At 41.3% G+C, this 24,204-nt stretch overlaps 3 protein-coding genes across 6 annotated transcripts in view; 2 read left to right on the top strand and 1 right to left on the bottom strand.

Moving 5' to 3' along the window:
• LOC122870239 overlaps positions 1 to 5,980 on the top strand; it is a 34,630-nt gene extending 28,650 nt beyond the window's left edge. The window contains exons 1-2 of one of the 3 annotated variants that reach the window (XM_044184299.1): positions 2,578 to 2,817; positions 3,665 to 4,734. In XM_044184299.1, coding sequence (XP_044040234.1) covers positions 3,688 to 4,572 — 885 coding nt within the window. In that variant the 5' untranslated portion in view covers positions 2,578 to 2,817; positions 3,665 to 3,687 and the 3' untranslated portion in view covers positions 4,573 to 4,734. Of the gene's footprint in view, positions 1 to 2,577; positions 2,818 to 3,523; positions 4,735 to 5,666 lie in introns of those variants that run through there. The other 2 variants (XM_044184301.1, XM_044184300.1) reach the window with 2 other exon arrangements.
• Positions 5,981 to 8,397: 2,417 nt separating this feature from the next.
• Positions 8,398 to 16,220, bottom strand: LOC122870230 (somatostatin receptor type 2-like). 2 transcript variants are annotated; one of them, XM_044184260.1, is made up of 4 exons: positions 16,050 to 16,220; positions 14,058 to 14,160; positions 10,988 to 11,075; positions 8,398 to 10,411 (listed from the first exon to the last, which is right to left on the bottom strand). In XM_044184260.1, exon 4 carries the CDS (start codon positions 10,406 to 10,408, stop codon positions 9,476 to 9,478), a length of 933 nt encoding a protein of 310 aa, XP_044040195.1. In that variant the 5' UTR covers positions 10,409 to 10,411; positions 10,988 to 11,075; positions 14,058 to 14,160; positions 16,050 to 16,220; the 3' UTR covers positions 8,398 to 9,475. The 2 variants fall into 2 exon arrangements, with proteins under 2 accessions (XP_044040195.1, XP_044040196.1); XM_044184261.1 differs by lacking the exons at positions 14,058 to 14,160; positions 16,050 to 16,220 and having other exon boundaries at positions 10,988 to 11,200.
• lratb.1 (lecithin retinol acyltransferase b, tandem duplicate 1) overlaps positions 15,470 to 24,204 on the top strand; it is a 37,104-nt gene continuing 28,369 nt past the window's right edge. The window contains exons 1-5 of the mRNA XM_044183937.1: positions 15,470 to 15,851; positions 18,242 to 18,342; positions 21,332 to 21,401; positions 22,501 to 22,631; positions 23,317 to 23,405. Coding sequence (XP_044039872.1) covers positions 15,599 to 15,851; positions 18,242 to 18,342; positions 21,332 to 21,401; positions 22,501 to 22,631; positions 23,317 to 23,405 — 644 coding nt within the window. The 5' untranslated portion in view covers positions 15,470 to 15,598. The remainder of the gene's footprint in view (positions 15,852 to 18,241; positions 18,343 to 21,331; positions 21,402 to 22,500; positions 22,632 to 23,316; positions 23,406 to 24,204) is intronic.

Raw genomic sequence — 24,204 nt, 5'->3', positions numbered from 1 at the left:
ATATTTCCACATGGTTTTCCATCATTTGAGCTTTGACTGGAGCTCTTTTAATGACGACATCTTGTTGCACTCTCTTCTTTAGCTTCAACTGTTTATGTCGATGCCCGACTCCTAATATTTAGACAGAAACACGTATTAATTTGCATTGTCTTTTGGCGATTTTCTGGAAATTTGGTTAAAATTTGCGTTACATTTAGATGGAAACTTGACTATAGACAATGTTAGGTGACTGACAGTTGGAGCACTTCAATGCTTGAATGGGTATGAAACGCTCCTGGTTTAGTAGTTTAGTATTTCAGTTCTAAATATGAACAAATGTGTTAGAAATTATTTGGTTCTTTAATGAAAAGTCAAAGGTACAAGCCTGTGGACCTTAAACTACAATAGAGAAGTCAAATACAATTCCCAATCACGGAGTTTATACTTCTGTTAATGCTAATGCTAATGCTTTTGCTTCCAGCTACAGATTACACTTTGATAAAACATTCAGCAGTTTAAATCAGTTCACTTTCAGATTCTGGATCAGTTTGGGATCAATTCAGTAACCATTAAACGTTCTGATTCACACCTCTGAGTGGCTTCTTCTCCATAGCAATGGCAGGTGAGGCTCATGGTATCGTAGCATTTAGACCCATCCACCGTACCAAACTTACAGGAAAAACTGTTTATCTCAAAAACAAAGTTGAATAAAAAATAAAAACTGATGGTCATGACATAAACATATGGTATTGTCACATTATCACAGAGACTCGTGTTTCCATGTTGAGTAACATTGAGGATATCCTTTAAAAATTTTGATTTTACAGAAAGAAAAAATGCTGTTCTGAAGCAGTTAAAGTCAACACCAGCTACTTCGCATACCGAAACTGTAGCTGAAGAAGAAATAACTGAATTTAATTATTTTTTCTCAACACTTCTGGAATTATTTCTTTACCTCTTTAGGGATGTATAAAGTGTATTATATTCCATCTGTTTTAATCCCACAGCTAACAGCCAGCTCTTTCTCACATGTTGTGAAATAAACTGAAAAAAAATGTTTTCATTGATTGTGTTGTCTTTGATTGTTGTGATTTGTTGTCTGATTAAAAGGTGTGCCGTGAAAGCAGCTTTGAAGCATTGCAGAAAAACAAATAGCTGATGTTAGCCAGATGTTGGCTAGCCGGTTTCCCCCTGCTTCCAGTCCATGTGCTAAGCTAGGCTAAACATGTCACAGAGTGAAATGATGGTAATCTAAATTGTAAAATTCAAATGAAAGTCAACATGCTAACATGGTCATGGTGACAATGCTAACATGCTGATGTTTAACAGGTGATGTTTGCCATGTTCACTATCTTAGTTTAGCATGTTAGCATGCTAACATTTGGTAATTAGCACTTAATACAGCTGAGGCTGATGGGAATGTCATTCGTTTTAAAGGTATTTGGTCATAAAGTATTGGACAAATTACATTTTTACTTGACAGTGTTGCTAGATTAGAGTCAGGAAATTGTTAGGATTCATTGGCTAGGAACAATGAATGTCTGTACCGAATTTTGTAAAGTTAAACTGTGATCAGCTGGTGGCGCTAGATGAAAAGTCAGAAGATCACCAAGTCATTGGGATTTATCTTCTGGGGAACTGCGAATTGCCATCCCTAGAGCCACGCCGCTAGCTTTGCTAATGGCTAAACATTACATTCATATACTATTTCGCATTAGCAAGTAATTTTTTTTGGTAAAGTAATTCCAATTAGGGAAAGACTGTAATCTTATGGAAACAATTAGGTCAGTTTCAGGTGAAACTAGCTAATCAGCAGATACTCGGGTGGACTCCTCCCTGAGGGCGGGGCTTATGTGACACAGAGTAGCTTAAATTTCTAGTTCCCGTCCCATTTTTTCACAATTGAGAATGACTTCCGGATGGGAGCCGAAACGTCTTGATTCTGAAAACAGTGTCCAGATGACTACGACTGAAACCTTTTCTACGACTGTAATCTTGGTTTATCATTTAAAAAGTAACGCTGACTTGTATCATAAGATGAGACACATTTAATTATTTTAACAAAAACACAATCTTTTCCTAACTATAACCAAATGTGTTTATGTTTTCATCGCCTTTTAGTTCTGGTTTGGTCTCCACCAACTCCTGAGAAAAATATCTGGTTCCACTTTCTTTACCAGCTCGTCTAATGTTGTCTGTCTGCTGTTTGGTTCTAGGCAGTGTATAGTCAGTTTATCAGAGTTTGACTGATGAAAATGGTTGTTAAGAGCAGTGAGATTCAACCAAAACAGTAAAGTTGTGGTCCGTAAAACCATAAATATGAACTGAAAGATGCTATTGTATAGCAATATAATTTCTGTTGCATTGTTCATATAAAAATATTGAAAGTGCAGCTTTAATGGAAATGCAGCATAGCTAAAGGTATGGATATATATATATATATAAAAAAACAATGCTCAGTTTTAAATTATATTTGACTAATACTGAATTACAATAACAATTTCGTTTTTTGTTTTTCGACCTAAGGCTTGCTGAAGTATCCTTAAAAAAATACTACATCACATCCAGTGGTGCTGTTCTGCAGATGACTCTGTTCTCTAGAAGAATAATTTGAAAAGAACATTTGCCTTCTGTGATTTACAGTCTAGAGTCATCATGAATTTGTTTTAAAACATGCAAAACACCTCCTGCTTCCATCCGTCACTCTGACACATGAACATCATTAATAACCCACACACAAATTTATTAATGTATATTCGGACCAGGAACCAGTGAACAGCAGTCAGTGAGATTGGAGATACAGGAGAAGGACGATCACCAACAAACACTGCTAACAAGGTGGGTGTTCATTGATAACCTAATGATTTTCAGTTAATGCTTTTAGCCATGCTAGCGGCTCTAGGGATGGCAATGCCGGTCGGTCGGTCCACCAGTTTGGTCCAGTCTGAAATATCTCAACAGCTATTGGATGGGTTGCCATTAAATTTTGTACATAAATCCATGGTCCCCAGTGGACGAATCCTACTGACTTTGCTGATCGTATTACTTTTTCTGTAATGGCACCATTAGGTTGACATTTTTGTAATTTAGTGAATTGTCTCAATAACCACTGGATTGTTTGTCACCAAATTTAGTACAGACATTCTTGCCCCCCCTCAGGATGATTTGTAATAACTTTGGTGATCCATTCATCTAATGCCATCATCAGATCACAACTTTAATTTGTCCAATACTTTGGTTTATGCTAAACATCGGCATGTTAGTATTGTCACTGCGAGCATGTTAGCATGCTGACAGCTCAAAGCTGTGCCTCACAGTGCCGCTTGCATGGCTGTAGACTCTCTTGCCAAAATGCCTCCTTTTCCATGAATGTTACTGTCTTCATACTTTCAAAGCAGTCTGGCAGTCCAACACAAAAAGTAATTTCAAATTGTTCAAATTCATCACGAGGGTCTAAAGATCAAAAATATTTAATTTGTAAATTTTTAATTTAGGCAGAGCACTCCCAAAAGGGGGTCAGTGTTAAGGGTTTAACAAATTCAATCAGTTGTTTTTGTTGTTGCCCAGCAGCTCATGATCTCCAGTGTAGCTACCAAACGAGGTGTTGAGTCACTGGTTTTGTTTGATGCCAACTTTTCAGAGGTTGTTTTACAGCACAGTTCCTTTTCTTCTCCGTCCTCCTCAGGCCTCCATCTACAAACAGTAGATATGTCACTCAACTCCTCGTCCCCCTCCAACTCCTCCCTTGGTTCGGTACCCCTCAATTGCTCCAGCTCTAATGTTAGCTTTTTAATCGGCTCTGCCTTCATCGTCACCAAAGCCTTCCTCCTCATCCCTCTCTCCATCCTCATCCTCTATCTGGGTCACCAACGATGGCGGCGGCAGCACTCCTTCACTACGACTAGCCACTCTGACATCTTCACCTACCACATGGCTGCCATAGAGCTGATCGGGGGCTTGGGGTCAGCCTTCTTCTTTTGCGGCTCCTCAGTTGATCTCCCACAGATGGTGATAGCGGGGTACTGCCTTTCTTTCATCAATTTCTGTGGAGAGAACTTCTTTCACCTCCTGACCTGCGTGGAGCGATACCTGGCTGTTGTTCACCCCGTCACCTACCTGGGGCTGAGAAATGTGCGTGGGGTCAGGATCAGAAACATCAGCATTGGTTGTGCTTGGCTGCTGTGCTTCGTATGGACCGGCACAATAAGTCTGCACTATCCCACTTCACCCACCGTCCTATTTTTCAGCCCTTTGGTCTTCTCTTTAGTTGTCATGTCTTTCTGCAGCATTTCTGTTCTCCGTGTTCTGATTCGTCCAGGGCCAGGTGAAGGGGGGAAGGACAAGGAGCGAGCTGACCTATCCAAGCAAAGGGTGTTCGTCACCATTTTGGCCATAATGGGAGTGCTGTGGTTGTGGTTTGTAGGGTTCCTTGTTTCCTATGCTCTGGACACCTTGGTACTGCTGAGCCCCAGTGTCAGCTGTGTGGTGAAGGCTTCTGCATTCTGGTTTACTCTGCCCAGCAGTTTGGTGTTACCTCTGCTGTATCTACAAAGGGCAGGAAAGCTGTCATGTTGCTGTTATAATAGTGGGTAAAGATAAACATTGGATTACATTATATTGCACTGTATCGGACCCATGGACAGTTTGTTATATCAGATTACAGTAGGTTGTAGTGGAGTGAGATTGTTTTGATATGACTAAATACAAGAAATTCGGAGCAGATAATATGTTCTGAACATTTATCAATCCCACCTGGATTTTCCTGAGTGATTATTGTGTCCAAAAATGGTTGTATTTCTCAAGAATTGGGATGCAATTTGGATCCTTTTTGTGAGAATTTCAGTTATTTGTGTATTTGCATGCTAATGCTATGCTAATGTAATTATAATCCACTGGGAAAATCTCACTAATTTAATAACTCAGAATGGAAATCCTAGTCATCACAGGTATGGCCTTGGTGTTGGTTGTTGTTTATGGTGTTGGAGTAGTTGCTAGGCTTTTGTTAGGGTGTTGGAAGGTGGTTGCCATGGTGTTTACTAGGCTTTTTTAGGTGGTTGCTAGGGTATTAGTAGGTGGTTATAAAGTGTTTATAATGTTGTTCTGGGTTTGCGGCTCTGGTAGCTGTTGATAGGGTGTTCAAGGTGTTAATAGGATGTTGCTATGTGGTTACTAAGGTGTTCTGGGTGGTTGCTTAGGCTTTGGTGCTTGCTATGGTGCTGATAGGGTATTTGATGTGGTTATGAGTGTTTGGTTGCTACTAATGATTATATTTATTATCGATTAATCTGACGATTATATTTTCGCCTATAAAATGGCAGAAAATAGTAAAAAATGCCCATTAGCACAGTTCACGGTGACATCTTCAAATGTCTTGTTTTGTCCATCCAACAGCCCCAAATCCAAAACTATTAAGTTCACTGTCGTGTTTAACAAAGAACAGCATCAAATCAGGGAATGTTTTCGATTTTTGCTTTAAAAATTCCAAATATTATCATTCAATTATCAAAGTAGTTGCCTGTTAATTTTCTGTCGATCGACTTATTGATTAAACGACTAATCGTTGCAGTTTTAGTTACTAGGGAGTATTATGTATTTGCAGCAGTCACAGAGGTAGTAATGGTGGTGTTAGTAGTAGCTGTGAAAGCACTAGTATTAGTAGCAGTAACTAAAATGGCTCCCCTTTGCAGATACACTGGCGGACCTACATCTCCCAGCATGCACTGTAGGAGAAGGCGGGTTAATTTGCAGCTCTGGTTGCCTTGTTGCTACCACCCTGACCAGAAACAGGACCCTGCACAGCTTCGCCTACAAACAGAATTGAACAGCACTCATAGAAGAACATAGAAGATGACATGGAAGACAAATATTTTCCCCGTCCTGCCAGCTCCACCAAACTGCAGCCACAGAAAGACTAAAATAACACAACCATGTATGTTCACATACAGTGCTCTGAACAATACGATTTGAATACACACCGGTCTTTGTTTATAAGTCATCTCAATCCTGCCAGATGTTCATATTAATGGACTCATCAATGGATGTTTTTGTCTGTTTATTTGGAAATAAAAAATTTTTAAATCCCTAAATTGCAACGCTATCTTTGTGATAATCAAGAAAGTTGTAGTATAATGATGTTACTGTGTTGTAAATGAAGTAATACATGTGACAGTAATTACTCTCAATTGTAAATGCGTGTGTTTGTGTGTGTTTTGGTGGCGTGATCTCTACAGATATTAGTTCATGCAGCTCATATGATAAACTGAACAAACTTCTTGATACAAGAGTGCTGAAAGTGTTTTATTATTTCAGCAAGAACCCGCCCTGCTGATGTGTTTGCGCTCTGATCTCCCTGCAGAGCAATAATGGGAAAAATACATTTGCCTGCTGCAATTTAGTGGAAAAAGTCGCATAAAATATGCATTCGTTTTGCAACGTGCAAAGAACCCCCAGTGCTACTCTCACCTGTTCTCGCTTACACACAAACACCTTAAAGAACACACACATATACACACTCATGACGCACATGTATTAATATATATTTGGACCAGATAGCAGAGAACAGCAGTCAGGGAGTTTGGAGACGGAGGAGAAAAATGATCAGAAACTGCTGAGGTGGGTGCTGTTTAAAAACATTAGGACAGATGTGGTCATTAATGTGTATTTATGCACTTTTGTTGATCGCTCTTTAATTTTCTTAATACAAAATCCACTAAAAGCAGAAAAGCCGGCCTTGAGTTCACTGACTGATACATATTCTTATTAATTAAGACTTTATTTTTCACTTTACTTCAGGAAATTCACGTGTCACATGTACAGTATGTTAGTTTTATACATTATGTACATTACAATACCGTAGGCCCTATAAATGATTTGTGTATTGTGCAAATATCTGTGCAAAGAAATATTTCCAGAAATAATAAGTTATGTTTTTGTTTATGTTTGTATTATGTTTTATACATATTATACAGTATGTGTACATTAGACACACACAAGACACTATCTATTGTATACATAAAATACATACTGGATTGAATTGTTTTATTGATAATCATCATGTTGCTACACTCTGAGAAAGACAAACACTACCAGTGATGTTTCATCATCTTTCTGTTTGATTCGTTGTGATTTTCAGATCGGATACTTATTCTCATCACAGTTTGCTGTTTGGAGTTTGACTTGTTTGTGCGCACTGGAACTCTCCAACAGACTAATTAACATGGTAAGTGAAGACATCTTGGACATTATCAGTCCACATGATGAAGTAGAAAAATGGCCCAGGCTGAAAATAACTCTCGGTCTAATAATAATTCTCCCGTGACAGTTTCATGCATAGGTACGGCCAGAGACGGGAACAAATGCAAAACAGAAGTAATGTTGTTTCCAGAAGGCACGGAGGTAGTAATGGCCATGCAAATGTCTTTGATTTAGCGTGTGAGCTGCCCGTGACTTCAGGAAGTCACATCTGAATGTGTTCAATGAGATCATTTTTGACATTATTGATAAAGAAATATGTATATAATGTATCTAAATGTTCAAAACAAATTCACCTACAGCAGTATGTGGCTTTGGGACATGTGACACATGAATTATATCTAAAATTCAACATCTGACTTGTCTTAAAACCAAATATTTCCCACAGAGCGAGTGAATTCATGACATATGAAATGCTATTTTACACGCAATACACATAATAGCCCTCATTTATTTAAAATGTTTGAAATGTTCTTTTCACTGGATGTCACATTTTACGCATCACAAATGAAATGTCCAACAACCGCATGTACCTGTGAATTTTTCCACGTGTCAAATGGGCTTCAGGTGTGATTTATCCCATGCAAGATACATTTCACATGTAAAAATTGATTTTGCATTTGATAAAGTCACATGGGATTTTTTTTTGGTAAGGGTTAATATATTAGATCATTTGACTGATGAATTAATGGCTGAGTAGTACGACTGTAGATGGTACAATTTTGACTAGTTTAATTTTAGTGCAATTTAATATTTGTAGTTTCACATTTGTATACATTTTAATTCAAATTTTGAGCGCATTTCTCTTAATGTTTGTGTTTTCACTCTTCTGTGTTTACTATTTGTACTATTTGTAGCGTGTGTTTTACTCTTTGTAGTATTTTTGAGACAGTTGTGGTAAACCAATGTCTGCGTGGAACAGCAGTAAAAAAAAATACATGCAAAAATCTAATACTTTGAAAATGGTCAGCAAAAATGTAAATATACAAAACAACCTGCCAGACACTAGTAAGATCCTTTAAGTAAGAAACAAAGTAAGATAAAAGGATAAACTCAAAGGTTTGCATGTTCAGGTGTGCAGACATACTGTAAAGATAATGGTCCTTTGGAAACTTGCACCTGCAGTGCTTTTATTATTTATCACTGAACAATATACATCAGCACAGTTTTACATATATGATAAATCTATAGGAACCCACAGAAAACAAAAAACACACGCAAAAAAATGAACAAATATATAAATAAAAGTGTAAAATACATTACAAAATATTCAGTGATGATAATTATTATTATCAAACCTTTAGAAGGCTATTTTATTTAAGAAAAAGAAGATGTTTATTCTTTCAGAAACAGAGCTCAGGCTTTCCATTTGTAAATTTACAAAAATAAATGTAAAAGCAGCAGACAGTTTAAAGGGACAGTTCACCAAACAGAGATGGCTGCCTTTTATTGAATATAATGGGACTATATGGCACTCGGCTTGTGCTGCTCAAAGCACCAAAACAAATAAAAAATACATTTGAAAAACTCAACAGCGACGTCTCTTTCCAGAAATCCCGACCCGGTTACTGAAGATGATCCACAGATTTGTTGTGAGCAGTTTCATGTGGGAACTATCGGTAGAAAGAAAATAGTTCCTACAAACTAGCAATATTAAGTAATAAATTAATAGTACTGATAGCCTTAGTAACAATATAGTGACATCCTACTACTTTGAAAATGTAATCAACCACCCAACAAGCCATTAGCAATTATTAGTAACAGTTGGTTGTTTTTCTGATCTAACTTTTTTGTCTCTGCTGTCTAAAAACCTCCACACTGCCCTGCCTGAGCCGGCCTCGACCCCTCGACTCGCCCATGGACTCGCCTCGTTTGTCAAGCCATGTTGTTCAACATGTGATGCGGTGTACACATGAGAGAAGTTAGCCTTCAAGCCTTTCTGCCTGAAAGACTTTAGGAAGTCAGGTGACGTAGTATGAAGAGCAAAAAAGTCTGCACAGGGAGCAGGTCAGGGTGGATGGATGGGTCAAACACAGGACTTCCACTCAGGAGACAGCTGTTCCTGTCCCATGTTACTTTAACCCAAACCTAACCAAGTACTTTTGGTGCCTAAACGGTCACAGTTTGGTTAGGTTTAGGCACCGAAACTACTTAGACTTGCTGGCAGAAAGGCAGACTTGGTGGCCGCTAAAACACAGAAATATTGAATGAACAACCATATTAAATTGGCTGCTCGCTTGAATCCTTATCCTGATTCAACGCTGTGCCTACAGCACGCCAGTTTTCCTGTCTTGTGTAGGAACAGCAGAGGCAGAACCAGACTGCTGGGCACAGTCAAATAGATTCCAGAATCCATCAACCCACACAAATCTTCTAAACGAATCCCATGAAAATGGGGCAAGACTAAAATAACCAGAAGCCCGAAAAACCTCAACAGCAGCACTCCCAATATGGCACAGATGATGTGGAAAGCTCTGTGTTTTGATTGGTCAGCCCGCTCCCTGGTCCCACCCACCTCCCCCGGCCCTGAATGAGTCAGAACACAGAGAACAGAAAGGCAGCAGAAAAATATAACAATTAATGAGATGCCCAACATGCAGAGGAATGGGATGGCAGGAAAACCAGGCAAGTACAATATTGTTAGCCCAATCCATCCAAAGCTCAGCAGCCAAACACACACAATGCTGATGTTTCTAATCCTGACCCCGACTGTTTCTCGCATGTGCATGTAGGTGATGGGGTGCACAACAGCCAGGTAGCGCTCGACACAGGTCAGGCAGTGAAACAGAGTCTGTCCAGGGAAAATAATGCAGGATACACACATCCCAAACGTTAACATCGTCACACCATTGGTGTAAATGCCCAAAGTATAGATGAGTGATCCAAAGACACCAAAAATCTCCACAGCGACGATGTGGTAGGTGAAGAAATCGGAGTGGCTCGTTGACTGCCCTCCAGGCACAGAGCACTGACGCCTCCATCGCTGGAAACCCATGTAGAGGATGAGGATATAGAGAGGGAGCAGGAGGACGTTGGTGATGGTGTACATAGTAAAGATGACATTGCTGGCCATGGATTTCAGGCATTCTACATATAAAGGTGAGATGGAGGAGTTGGAGGAGGGGAGGGGAGGAGGGACAAGGGTAACATTGAGGGAGGAAGACGAGTTGACGGACATGGCCTGTGGAAGAGAGCAAAAAGAGTAATGGGGCGATCACACAGAGATGCGTTGCTAGAAACCATTGTTTTCCTATGGTACGGCGCGCCTGGCCTGCGCTCCTCTCTTACGCCGCGCGATTTGCGTTTTTCTAGAAGTTTTTAGACGTGCATAAAATTTTTAATATTTTCAAACTTTCAGTTCACTCCTTGTCAATGTCAAACTTGGCCCCGGCAGCCAATCAAATCAAGCAAGAGGCGGGCTTTACTACTTTACCACTTTCTTCCAGTTGCTTGAGCAGCCAGGTGAATCTCTCTGGTGAGTATAATGCCGTTTACTATGCCGATAAATAGGCTAACTAGCTAGTTAGCTGTTGGACTGTGAGAGACCTACTGAGCAAGGGCGCAAGCTGTTTTGGCGTTTTTGAAGCGGCTGCGCCTCAACATAGAGTGAACATGGATTGGTTGCCTTATCCAAAGTGGATTTTACATCAAAATAGGACCATTTAATAATACTAAATAGGCTTGCCATTGATCAGATAATTATTTAGAATACTTCAAATGAATATAAATGTATTCGAGCACATTAAAAGAGTCAAACCTTGTCAGTAGAGCTTTCTTTTGTTTGTTTTTCCAAATTGATGAAACTGTGTTCCTTTCCTGCTTCTCCACAGACTGCACAGGTGTACCTGTCATAACATATATGGTTGATGTAGGTGTGTCTGGAATATGCGAAAAATAAACAAAATTGGGAGTTCTTTGCATTTTACAAAACAACCAATGACCACCTGTTTAAATCTGATCTGTGCCCTCATGGCCAGGAAAAATTATCTTTCCATTTGTTGGCTCCAGGGGTGGAGTGGACTGTGTATAGAACACATCCCTTAAGGTTGAAAATTTCAGAAACAACAAAGCAGATGCCGGTTGCTAACACAGTAGTTAAACTTGGGTCCACAAGTGTAAAGAAAATCTAATATTATCGTAGATTTAAATATAGTATGCATTCTATTATTATTTAATGTTTCCACTATCCATCTGTTTTGTGCCTGTTACATGGTCATTTTTATGGTCCACAACATGCACATGACACATCACTGTAGCTGGTTCACAGTCATTTATACTATCTAAAGTAAATCTATCTCATAAAACTGTTCACCTGTACTGTAATGTCAGTTGGTCTTTTGCTCTATCGCTCAATAGGCAGAAATAAACAGGATGGTGTAACCAGTTATGACTGGTAGATAAAGCTGGGTGTCGTTTGCATATCATGAAAATGAATATTTGCAAAAAGGTACCCAAGAGAAAGCATGTATATTTTAAACTATAAAGGACCTTAAACTGAGCCTTGGGGCACACCTCAAGTGAAATTAGCATTAGAAGAGGAAGCCTTGCTTAAAATGACAGACGAGCAAAGTCAGACTTAAAGCAATAGTTTGACATTTTGGGAAATACGCTTATTTGCTTTCTTGCCGAGAGTTACGTGACCAGATCGATACCACTCTCATATCTGTCCATCAAATATGAAGCTACAGCCAGGAGACAGTTAGCCTGACTGCAAAAGACTAGAAGCAGGGGAAACAGCTAGCCTTGCACTGTCCAAAGGTAACAAAATCCATCTACCAGCACCTCTAAAGCTCACTGATTAACACGTCATATCTTGACAAGACTCCAGGAAGTCCAACAAACAGGCCCGCACATAACCACTTGTAAAACCACAACATTGTACACAACAAAATGCTCCGGGCAGTGTTTCCTGTTATATCTGATGTTTCTGGATTCATATTCCTGCTGCATTAATGTGTGAGTTGCATTTTAATGCTGCAGATGTTTCAGGTTGAGCTCATTTTAACTACTTTATATACTGCTGGGTAGTTTAATCTACAGCAATGCATCATGGTCTATAAGATCATTGTGTGTTTGTAGCGTCGCCGTCCTGTGAGAACCACGTATCTCTAAAAATTAAACTTTTCATGAGCTCAGAAAAACAGCCTGTTTTCAGCTCTGTGACGATGCGTTTTCCAGCTGATCCGAGGGGGGGTTAAAGAGTTTATTCAGCTTCAGGAGGAGGAGAGTTTTCTCAACACAAAGGATCTTAATCCTTTTAGTTTATCACAAACATTAAAAATCTGGAAATACATGGTTTTCACTGGACAGGAATCGTAGAAAAGGTTTCAGTCGTAGTCATCTGGACACTGTTTTCAGAATCAAGACGTTTCGGCTCCCATCCGGTAGTCCAAACAGCCACTTCACAAAAGACTTTATCAGCACAGACGACACGCTAACTCAGGATTGCAGAGCGCCGTGCATTTGCATCTAAAAGCTACAAACCGCACATTTGAAGACAGCGAGGTGAAGATTCTAAGTAGAGAGAAGAGTTGGTTTGAAAGAGGAGTCAAAGAAGCCATTTTTGTGAAAAAAGAAAACTCCTCTTTAAACAGAAATGGTGGTCTGAGATTCAATCTGCCCAAAGTCTATCAGAGTGTATTATCACCTTGGTCACGCCAATCACATGCTAATCAGGTACTTAACAGTGATGAGGGAGGTGCAGCCAGAAAACAATAGGCCTGATTACTGATTACTGGGCCATCATGGAAACTATTAGGTCAGTTTCAGGTGAAACTAGCTATTAACAGATACTCAGGTAGACTCCTTCCTGAGGGCGGGGCTTATGTACCACAGAGTAGCTTAAATTTCTAGTTCCCGTCCAATTTTTCACAATTGAGAATGACTTCCGGATGGGAGCCGAAACGTCTTGATTCTGAAAACAGCGTCCAGATGACTACGACTGAAACCTTTTCTACGATAGATCACTCCTGGACGAATGAGGGACTACACCGTCTCACTGGACAGGAAGAGGATGAAAAACATAATGTCATCTGGAAAGTAACTAAAGCTGTCAGAAACATGCAGTGAAGTAAACAATTCAATAGTATAATCTGAAATGTAGTGTAGTAGAGTAGAAGTATAAAGTTGCATAAAATGGAAATACTCAAGTACAAGTACCTCAAATTTGTACTTACGGTAAGTACAGTACTTGAGCAAATGTACTTAGCTATATTCCACCACTAGGCTCAAAATTTGGTTTCTTTAAGTGGGATTAAAAATGGCAAGTTTGAAATGGGGGGGACACAGCCAGAAACCAATGAGCTATTTATAATATGTAAAATGCATGAGCCAGATGGATCGAAATCTGTATTAAAACATAATGGGTATAATATTCTTTGGCCACCATGAAGGTTAGAATTTAAAATGTCGTCATGAACTATTCAACATATTCTGTTAGATAAACTTCAAGAATGCTAATCCTTGAAACTGAGCAGAAACATCTATTGATGTATCTGCATCGGAGGAGAAAAACTTATTTATATAATACACTGGAAAATCCCTGATTTTCATTTGTAAAAACATAATATCTGCACAGTGATCACAACTCGGCTGACTCGTCCAAAGTGGACTTCACATTAAAAAACAAGAAGGCAAAGAAATGCATTAAGTGTTTTGTTTTCTTCTCTCCGTCAAGCCAAACATGAATTGATAATAGGTGACGTAATTAATCGTAGTCATTGAGTTCCAGTTACTTTTACTGTATTCTGTAAATCCAAATGTTAGTTGGCCTTAATCTAAATATTATTAAATCTTACATCCATTAAAAAAAAGTAAAGTAGACCAACCTTGTGAGCAGTTTTTATTTCTGATATCTGTGTCCAACAATAACTTGGCTGCTGTGAACAGATGTCCTGATGATTGACTGTTGGTCTTTGTGTTGTTTTTTGTCTGCGTGAGAGAGAAATAAGCACACACAAGTTGTTTGCATGATGCCAAACCACTGATGATGTTATCACTATTCCCAGAGCCGGTGTATTTATAGCAAAATATTCTGAAAGTGTTTTGCACAGGTAACCGTGCCGGGACAGCCAACCTCACAGTGGTACTGCAACACCATCATTACCTGCACAAACATGACATGAAGCTCTTATGGTAAAATATTTATCAAACAAGTCAGAAACCAGTGGTGGAAAGTGACTAAGTATTGCATTGAAGTGCAAATTTAAGGTACTTGTACTTTACTTGAGTATTTTGCCACTTTCTACTTCCAGTCCGCCACATCTCAGAGGGAAATATTGTACTTTTTACGTCACTACACTTGTCTGACAGCTTTAGTTACTTTACAAATTAAAATCTTTGCAAAAAAAAAAAAAACATATGAAAATGTACAAATAGGCTACAGCTGAAATGATTAGTCGATTGACAGAAAATTAATTGGCGACTATTTTGATCGTTTGGTCACTTTTTAATGTAAAAACACTTCCTGGTTGCAGCTTCTCAGATGTGCTGCTTTTCCTCCGAACTACTGTAATAACTGTAATGTTTTGTTAATAACGTCGAGCTTTGGACTGTCGGTCGGACACGACGACACGGTGAAGGCGTCACTTTGGGCTCTGGGTCGTCGTGACGGCGTTTCTCACTGTTTTCACGAGTTTTACAAACCAAACAATCAATCCGGTGTAGTCCCTCATTCGTCCAGGAGTGGTCCATCGTAGAAAAGGTTTCAGTCGTAGTCGTCTGGACACTGTTTTCAGAATCAAGACGTTTCGGCTCCCATCCAGAAGTCATTCTCAATTGTGAAAATGGTCTGAGAACTCAGAAATTTAAGCTACTCTGTGTTGCTTAGGCCTGAATCTAATGATATTTTTCTGCATACTTTTAATATTTGAAGCACATTTTCCTGATTATACCCAGTAACATTTACTTTTACTTGTGATGTTTTTTTTTTTTACAGTGTGGTATTAGTACTTTTCCCTCAGTATAGGAGCTGAATGCTTCCTTGTCCAATCAGAGAGAGAGGCGGGAAAAACCCCGGATGGGCGGAACCCATTCCTTGGCTTGTTTCCTGTCGGATTGTTTTTATGGATTTTTCTGCATATTTTTAATATTTGAAGCACATTTTCCCGATTATACCTAGTAACATTTACTTTTACTTGTGATGGGATTTTACAGTGTGGTATTAGTACTTTTCCCTCAGTATAGGAGCTGAATGCTTCCTTGTCCAATCAGAGAGAGAGGCGGGAAAAACCCCGGATGGACGGAACCCATTCCTTGACGTGTTTCCTGTCGGATTGTTTTTGCGGATGGACCAGTGTACCTTGAACTTGTCAGAGTAGATTCATCCCTATTTTGTCTTTTCTCCATTTTTAAAACACATTTATAAACGATGCCTAGTTTCCCACGTTTACTCCGTCACGCGCCTTCAGCCCTCAGGCGGTTGTCGCGCGGCAGAAGCTCAGAAAAGTGCGTCAGTTTGTGTTTTAACTTCAGGTTTTTGCACTTTGGCTCGTCTGCTGAGTCCTCATCGAGTGTAACACATCAACACAAAACCGGCTCCAGAGGTTACACAAGTTCTGCCAGGACCGAGCCGGTCCGGATCGGCTGCGCCTCTGGCTTCTGGGGGGACACGGCCACCTCAGGTACAGCAGCAAGCTAACAGAGTAGCATTAGCTTCATTATGCTAAAAAATACACATTTCAACAGGTGTTTTCTAAATGGACTCTGAAGCAAACCTGTTGTTGTTTTTAAGAAAGTGTATTTCACGCAGAGTAAAGCTTTCTTTTTTATCTCTTCCAGTGGTGCAAGAAGTACTTTTACTTTAGCAAAAGTTGCAGTACCACAGTGTAGAAATACTCTGTTACAGGTAAAAGACCAGCCTTCAGAAGTTTAATCCTTGTTATTGGGCCCAACTCATCACTAAACAAATGCTGCCACCTGCTGGTGACCTGTCACAACACATCAAGCCTGTTGCAGGAAATCTTGGTGTCCTGTTTGATAGCAGTTTATGTTTTGAGCAACATCTCACTAAGCTCATCCAATCATGTTTTTAATCACCTCAGAATCAAAAATCCGATCTACTTTAAATCTTAGTGATGCAGAAACTGTTGTTCATGCTTTTATCTCCTCACGCCTCGATTATTGTAACAGCCTGTTCACTTGTTTTAATCTAAAAACTCTGACAGACTGCAGACTGTACAGGACTCAGCTGCTCGGCTGTAAACCAGGACCGAGAGGTGCGACCACATCACACCTGGTTCAGCCTCTTTACATCGGCTCCCTGTTGGTTTCAGGATTGATTTTAAGATCTTGTTGATGACTTTTAAGGCTCTTCATGGCTCCAGACTATATCTTAGACCTTGTAATCCCTTATGAACCTTCACGTAGTCTGAGATCTTCGGGCAGGGGTCTCCTGTCTGTTCCTGAGTCCAGGATGGAAACTAAGGGGGACGGAGCTTTGGCCATCAGGGCCCCGAGGCTCTGGAACAACCTGCCCGAAGACATCAGGCTGTCTGAGTCAGAGTCTTCGTTTAAGTCTCGTCTCAAAACACATTTTTATCTGAAAGCAGATCCTGATTTTACCTGAACTGTTTATTTTACTGCTTTTGTGTATTTTATTTCTTTATATTTCATCATTTTATTTCTCTTGTTGTGAAGCACTTTGTTTTGATAAGTGCTCTATAAATAAAGTTTTATTATTATTTACTTCAGTAAAAGTACTAAAGTACCCTCACTCCCACTACTACCTCAAATTATTTCTTGTAGTATAACTTGCATATTACACTGATACTGCACATATTCTTGTGTGTATATGTATGTACTGTAAATACCAGGGCTGCAACTGCCGATTATTTTCATTATCGATTAATCTGTCGCTCGTATTATCGATTAGTTGTTTGGTCCATAAAATGGTGATAGATGTAGATCGCTGTTTCCCAAAGCGACGTCCTCAAATGTCTCGTTTTGTCCACAACCCAAAGATTAAAAATTTTTAAAAAAGCGACTCAAAACGATGAATCGATTGATCAAAATAGTTGCCGATTAATTTTAATAGTTGATCACTAATCGAGTCATTGCCGCTCAGGTAAATGCGTAACTGTATATCTTCCTTTTTAAATATAATTCTAGTTTTCCTTATTTTAATCTCTTGCTTTAGTGCTACTTTATATACGTTTGTGTATTTTATTGTTTTATTCTAACTGAAGCTGTGTAGCGCGGAGGAGGCCTCAGCTGCATTTCATGAGCCTTGATCAACCTTCAGCATCAGGATATAATGAAAAGTACTCAGAACGGTCCATTTCAGAATAATGTGTTATGCATTAATGTGTATATATAATAATAATATATTATTTATTTAATATTTTGCATTAATAATCTGTATCTGTAAAGTAACTTAGCGCAAGTTCATCAAATATATTAGTGGCGTAGAAGTGTAAAGTGGCAGAAAATGGAAATATTCAAGTAAAGTGCAAGTACAAAATTGTATTTAAGTAAGTAAGTAGTACTTGAGTAAATGTAGTTTCTCTTCTTAGCTTCAGATATGAATGCACTGCACACTTTCTTTTTCGCGATAGTCCAGGGCCGTTTGTAAATGAAGAAACGGTTGAAACAGTTCAGGTACGGTTGATAAAGTACTCCACGTGTAAAGTTACAAAATGCAATCTGTGAAGGTTTTGGGTGACTCGTGACCGCAAATGTGGGCTTATAAAGACAGCAAAACGAACAAATCAGACGGGCGAAAAGTTATAAAACTTGATTTGACTCCAGTCAAACCATGTTGTTGACATTTCTGACTTCTTAGAGCCTGCAAAATGTGAACGATTTACAAAAACGTCACAGCCGCCAATAAATAATATACGTAGGAAACAATTAAAAGTAGGAACGAGCTCTTTTCCACCACTTTAGAAATGGCAATCAAACCCCCGACCCTGGAAGTGTTAGTGCCTTGCTTTGCTGTTTAATCTCCTCTCGTGTGTGTGTGTGTGTGTGTGTGTGTGTGTGTGTGTGTGTGTGTGTGTGTGTGTGTTTTCAGTGCCTCAGCTGATCTACAGCGGGAAGCTGGACTTCCTGGTGTTTGACTACCTCAGTGAGATCACCATGTCTCTGCTCACCGCCGCCAAGGCCAAGATGCCTGTGAGTCACGCATCTTTACACACCAAGTTACTGCATCGTGCACGCGTAATAATCTGCCGTCTTTTATAGCAAATACGAAGATCTAAAAATGCCTTTTGAATGTTTAATCGGGACCGATGTGCTGCTCGTTGAATAGTCACCAAGAAACTGTTATTACATGCAGTATATCTGTAGTCTAGTTTTTTTAAAAAACGTTTAAAATTGTTTCATCTGTTTGGAAGTATTAGAAATTTGAAAGTCCGTACATTTGGCGTGCAGATTCCCTTCACTCTCCGAATGTGTTGTGTGCATTGATGTGCATGTACTTACCATGAGACCTGTACTGCCCTGCAAAGGCGAAACGCAGTAACTACATACTTGGTAAGAAATGATCTGGTCAAAATTGAGTTAAATAAAACCTGTTTCTGACTTTGTATCTGTTTTTACTATATATATATATATATATATATATATATATATATATACTCTGGCTGCGTATTACTGCGCTCTGGCTGCGTATTACTGCGCTCTGGCTGCGTATTACTGCCCTCTGGCTGCGTATTACTGCGCTCTTGCTGCGTATTACTGCGCTCTTGCTGCGTACACTGCCCTCTGGCTGCGTATTACTGCCCTCTGGCTGCGTATTACTGCCCTCTGGCTGCGTATTACTGCCCTCTGGCTGCGTATTACTGCACTCTGGCTGCGTATTACTGCACTCTGGCTGCGTATTACTGCCCTCTGGCTGCGTATTACTGCACTCTGGCTGCGTATTACTGCCCTCTGGCTGCGTATTACTGCTCTCTGGCTGCGTATTACTGCACTCTGGCTGCGTATTACTGCTCTCTGGCTGCGTATTACTGCACTCTGGCTGCGTATTACTGCTCTCTGGCTGCGTATTACTGCTCTCTGGCTGCGTATTACTGCACTCTGGCTGCGTATTACTGCTCTCTGGCTGCGTATTACTGCACTCTGGCTGCGTATTACTGCACTCTGGCTGCGTATTACTGCCCTCTGGCTGTGTATTACTGCACTCTGGCTGCGTATTACTGCCCTCTGGCTGTGTATTACTGCACTCTGCAATAGAAAGACAGCTAAAGTAAGTGGGCTAAATCAAGTGAAAGCTAGCTTGTGAGAAAGTTTAGTTGTTGTATGTAACTGACATTTTGGTTATTCAGTGTTTTATTCCACATAATTAAATAAGGCTGCAGCTGAATAAGTTCATTACAGACGAGGATAAAAAACAGCTACACTCCTACTAAGCTAGCTTAGCATTAAGGTAGCTAGCTTTCAGTAGCTGCCGTCTCGTTTTTTGACTCCAGTGAATTTCATGTGATTTGTTGGTTAAGCTTCCTTTAAATCACATACTTGCATGTATTAAATTGTAAATGTATGATATTGACTTCAATATAAATACTAATAGTACTCGGACAGATAGAAACACAAACACTCAATTCCTATAAGCTATGGACTGTAAATAATAATCAAATTTACTCTTCTTAAAGTGTAAAGAGAGAGCACATGTTGGTAGATACTGCAGTATATCTGCAGTTTTCAGGTATTATGTTGGTTCTATGGCAGTGACTGTTTTGGGGTAAAATAATCAGCGTAAAAAGACGTCAAATGAAGTCGTTCCAACCTTTCTATCTGTTTCACAGTTTGACGTCCACTGCTTCTGTAGTTACTGCGTAGTTACTGCGCTCTGCCTGCTTCTGTAGTTACTGCGCTCTGCCTGCTTCTGTAGTTACTGCGCTCTGCCTGCTTCTGTAGTTACTGCGTAGTTACTGCGCTCTGCCTGCTTCTGTAGTTACTGCGCTCTGCCTGCTTCTGTAGTTACTGCGTAGTTACTGCGCTCTGCCTGCTTCTGTAGTTACTGCGTAGTTACTGCGCTCTGCCTGCTTCTGTAGTTACTGCGCTCTGCCTGCTTCTGTAGTTACTGCGCTCTGCCTGCTTCTGTAGTTACTGCGTAGTTACTGCGCTCTGCCTGCTTCTGTAGTTACTGCGCTCTGCCTGCTTCTGTAGTTACTGCGTAGTTACTGCGCTCTGCCTGCTTCTGTAGTTACTGCGTAGTTACTGCGCTCTGCCTGCTTCTGTAGTTACTGCGTAGTTACTGCGCTCTGCCTGCTTCTGTAGTTACTGCCTAGTTACTGCGCTCTGCCTGCTTCTGTAGTTACTGCGTAGTTACTGCGCTCTGCCTGCTTCTGTAGTTACTGCGTAGTTACTGCGCTCTGCCTGCTTCTGTAGTTACCTGCGTAGTTACTGCGCTCTGCCTGCTTCTGTAGTTACTGCGTAGTTACCGCGCTCTGCCTGCTTCTGTAGTTACTGCGCTCTGCCTGCTTCTGTAGTTACTGCGTAGTTACTGCGCTCTGCCTGCTTCTGTAGTTACTGCGTAGTTACTGCGCTCTGCCTGCTTCTGTAGTTACTGCGTAGTTACTGCGCCTGCCTGCTTCTGTAGTTACTGCGTAGTTACTGCGCTCTGCCTGCTTCTGTAGTTACTGCGTAGTTACTGCGCTCTGCCTGCTTCTGTAGTTACTGCGTAGTTACTGCGCTCTGCCTGCTTCTGTAGTTACTGCGCTCTGCCTGCTTCTGTAGTTACTGCGTAGTTACTGCGCTCTGCCTGCTTCTGTAGTTACTGCGCTCTGCCTGCTTCTGTAGTTACTGCATAGTTACTGCGCTCTGCCTGCTTCTGTAGTTACTGCGTAGTTACTGCGCTCTGCCTGCTTCTGTAGTTACTGCGTAGTTACTGCGCTCTGCCTGCTTCTGTAGTTACTGCGTAGTTACTGCGCTCTGCCTGCTTCTGTAGTTACTGCGTAGTTACTGCGTAGTTACTGCGCTCTGCCTGCTTCTGTAGTTACTGCGTAGTTACTGCGCTCTGCCTGCTTCTGTAGTTACTGCGTAGTTACTGCGCTCTGCCTGCTTCTGTAGTTACTGCGCGCTGCCTGAAGGGGGCAGTGCAGTGCTTCCTGTAATAACTCGCAGTAGATGATGATCTTGTTCCCGTCCCCTCTCGTAGAATCTGGGTTACACTCCGGACTTTGTCCAGGTCGCTCTCGCTCCATTCATCAACGACATCCACAGGAAAGGTGAGTGAATCCCTGTCAGGACGGCCCGTCGCAAGAAATCCAGGTGTTTTTAGTCTCTTCACACTGATCTTATTGATTAGTTGCGTCTCTGTTTCTGACCTTGAAGCCCGTACATAGTAGGAGACCCTTGAGGTCTTTTAAATCTTCTCCTAAAACACACACTGCTTCAATTTTTCATTAGATTTTTACTGGATTTGTCTTATTTTTAAATTTCTTTTTACTAGATTTCGTTTAGTTTTAATTTTTAGTCTGTTACCATTCGCTCTTCTCCGTTATTGTAAAGTTGTTTTCTCGTGTAAATCTCTCGGTCTTTGAAAAGTGATCCACAAATAATGATGAATGTTTAGTTGGTAAATACCAGGGCTGCAACTGACGATTATTTTAATTATCGATTAATCTGTCTATCGTATTATCGATTGTTAATTTTTTTTAAAAAGTGACTCAAAACGATGAATCGATTGATCAAAATAGTTGCCGATTAATTTAATAGTTGATCACTAATCGAGTCATTGCGGCTCAGGTAAATGCGTAACTGTATATCATCCTTTTTAAATATAATTTTAGTTTTCCTTTTTTTAAATTTCTTGCTTTAGTGCTACTTTATATACGTTGTTGTATTTTATTGTTTTATTCTATTCTAATTGAAATTGTGTTTGTGTTGTTGTGTTGTGTTCATGCATTTCATGAGCCTTGATCAACCTTCAGCATCAGGATATAATGAAAAGTACTCAGAGTGGTCCATTTCAGAATAATGTATTATGCATCAATGTGTATATATAATAATAATATATTATTTATTTTTTATTTTGCATTAATAATCTGTATCTGTAAAGTAACGTAGCGTAAGTTCATCAAATAAATGTAGTGGAGTAGAAGTGTAAAGTGGCAGAAAATGGAAATATGAAAGTACTTCTCCGTTATTGTGAAGTTGCTGTCTCGTGTAAATCTCTCGGTCTTTGAAAAGTGATCCACAAATAACGATGATTGAATGACGATGAATGTTTAGTCGGGACTAATGTGCCGCCGGTTTCCACGGTAACCACAAACGGTCACCATAGAGACGGTGTAGCGTGTAAACGCCGGCCTCTCGTCCCTGCAGGGATTCGTGTCGTCAGTAACGCGGGAGGCGTGAACCCTCTGGCCTGTGCTGAGGCCATACAGGAAGTTATCAGGAAGGCCGGCCTCGACCTCAGGGTCGCCGTGGTGACCGGCGATGACCTCATGCCACATGTAAGGCCTGTGCAATGACAGCACTGCATCATCATCATCATCATCATCATCATCGTTTTATTTGTACTATTTATTAATTTAATCCTCTCCTCCTCCTCCTCTCCTCTCCTGTTTCCTCTCCTCCTCCTCCTCCTCCTCTCCCTCTCCTCCTCCTCCTCCTCTTCTCTCCTCTGCTCTCCTCCTCCTCTCCTCTCCTCTCCTGTTTCCTCTCCTCCTCCTCCTCCTCCCCTCTGCTCTCCTGTTTCCTCTCCTCCTCCTCCTCCTCCTCCTCCTCCTCCTCCTCTGCTCTCCTCCTCCTCCTCCTCCTCCTCCCTCTCCTCTGCTCTCCTCCTCTCTCCTCCTCTCTCTCCTCTGCTCTCCTCCTCCTCTCCTCTGCTCTCCTCCTCCTCCTCTCCTCTGCTCTCCTCCTCCTCTCCTCTCTCCCTCTCCTGTTTCCTCTCCTCCTCCTCCTCCTCCTCTCCTCTGCTCTCCTCCTCCTCTCCTCTCCTCTCCCGTTTCCTCTCCTCTCCTCTCCTCCTCTCCTCTCCTCTCCTGTTTCCTCTCCTCCTCCTCCTCCTCTCCTCTCCTGTCCTCTCCCGCTTCCTCTCTCCTTTTCTCTCTCTCCTCTCCTCCTCCTCCCCCTCCTCCTCCTCCTCTCCTCTCCTCCTCCTCCTCCTCCTCCTCCTCCTCCTCCTCCTCCTCTCAGAGAACCAGCCTGTCTGAAGTAAAGATGGTGGATGATGGCAGCAGACAACAGTTACCTGAAACACTCCACAGCATGAACGCTTACCTCGGGTCCGCACACACTGACTCTCTCTTCTCCTCCTCCTCTCCTCCCCTCCTCCCCCTCCTCCTCCTCCTCCTCCTCCTCCTCCTCCTCCTCCTCCTCCTCCTCCTCCTCCTCTCCTGTTTCCTCTCCTCCCCTCCTCCTCTCCTCTCCTCTCCTGTTTCCTCTCCTCCTCCTCCTCCTCTCCTCTGCTCTCCTCTCCTCTCCTCTCCTCTGCTCTCCTCTCCTCACCTCTCCTCTCTCTCTCTCCTCCTCCTCCTCTCTCTCCTCCTCTCTCCTCCTCCTCCTCTCCTCTCTCTCTCCTCCTCTCTCTCTCCTCTCTCTCTCTCTCTCTCCTCTCCTCTCTCTCCTCCTCTCTCTCTCTCCCTCTCCTCTCCTCTCCTCCTCTCCTCTCTCTCTCTCTCTCGCACCTCCTCCTCTCCTCTCCTGCTCTCCCTCCTCCTCCTCCTGAACCTCTCCTCTCCTCTGTCTCTCTCTCTCTCTCTCTCCTCTCTCTCTCTCTCCTCTCTCTCTCTCTCTCTCCTCCTCTCTCTCTCTCCTCTCCTCCTCTCGCCTCTCTCCTCCTCTCCTCTCTCTCTCCTCTCTCTCTCCTCCTCCTCTCCTCTCTCCTCCTCTCCTCTCCTCTCCTCTCTCTCTCCTCTCGCACCTCCTGCTACGTCCATGTTGGTGCTTTGCTTCCATTAGTTGGCTGAAGACGGAGTGAACCTGCTGATGTTGTTGCTTTGATGTCTCTCTCTCTGTGTCTTCGTCTCTCTGTGTCTTCGTCTCTCTGTGTCTTCGTCTCTCTCTGCGTCTCTGTGTTTTCGT

This window comes from Siniperca chuatsi, linkage group LG22 (genome assembly GCF_020085105.1).
Source record: "Siniperca chuatsi isolate FFG_IHB_CAS linkage group LG22, ASM2008510v1, whole genome shotgun sequence".
Classification (NCBI taxonomy): Eukaryota; Metazoa; Chordata; class Actinopteri; order Centrarchiformes; family Sinipercidae; genus Siniperca; species Siniperca chuatsi.
Note: the sequence above shows the minus strand (reverse complement) of the source record. Positions and strands in the feature narration are given on the sequence as shown.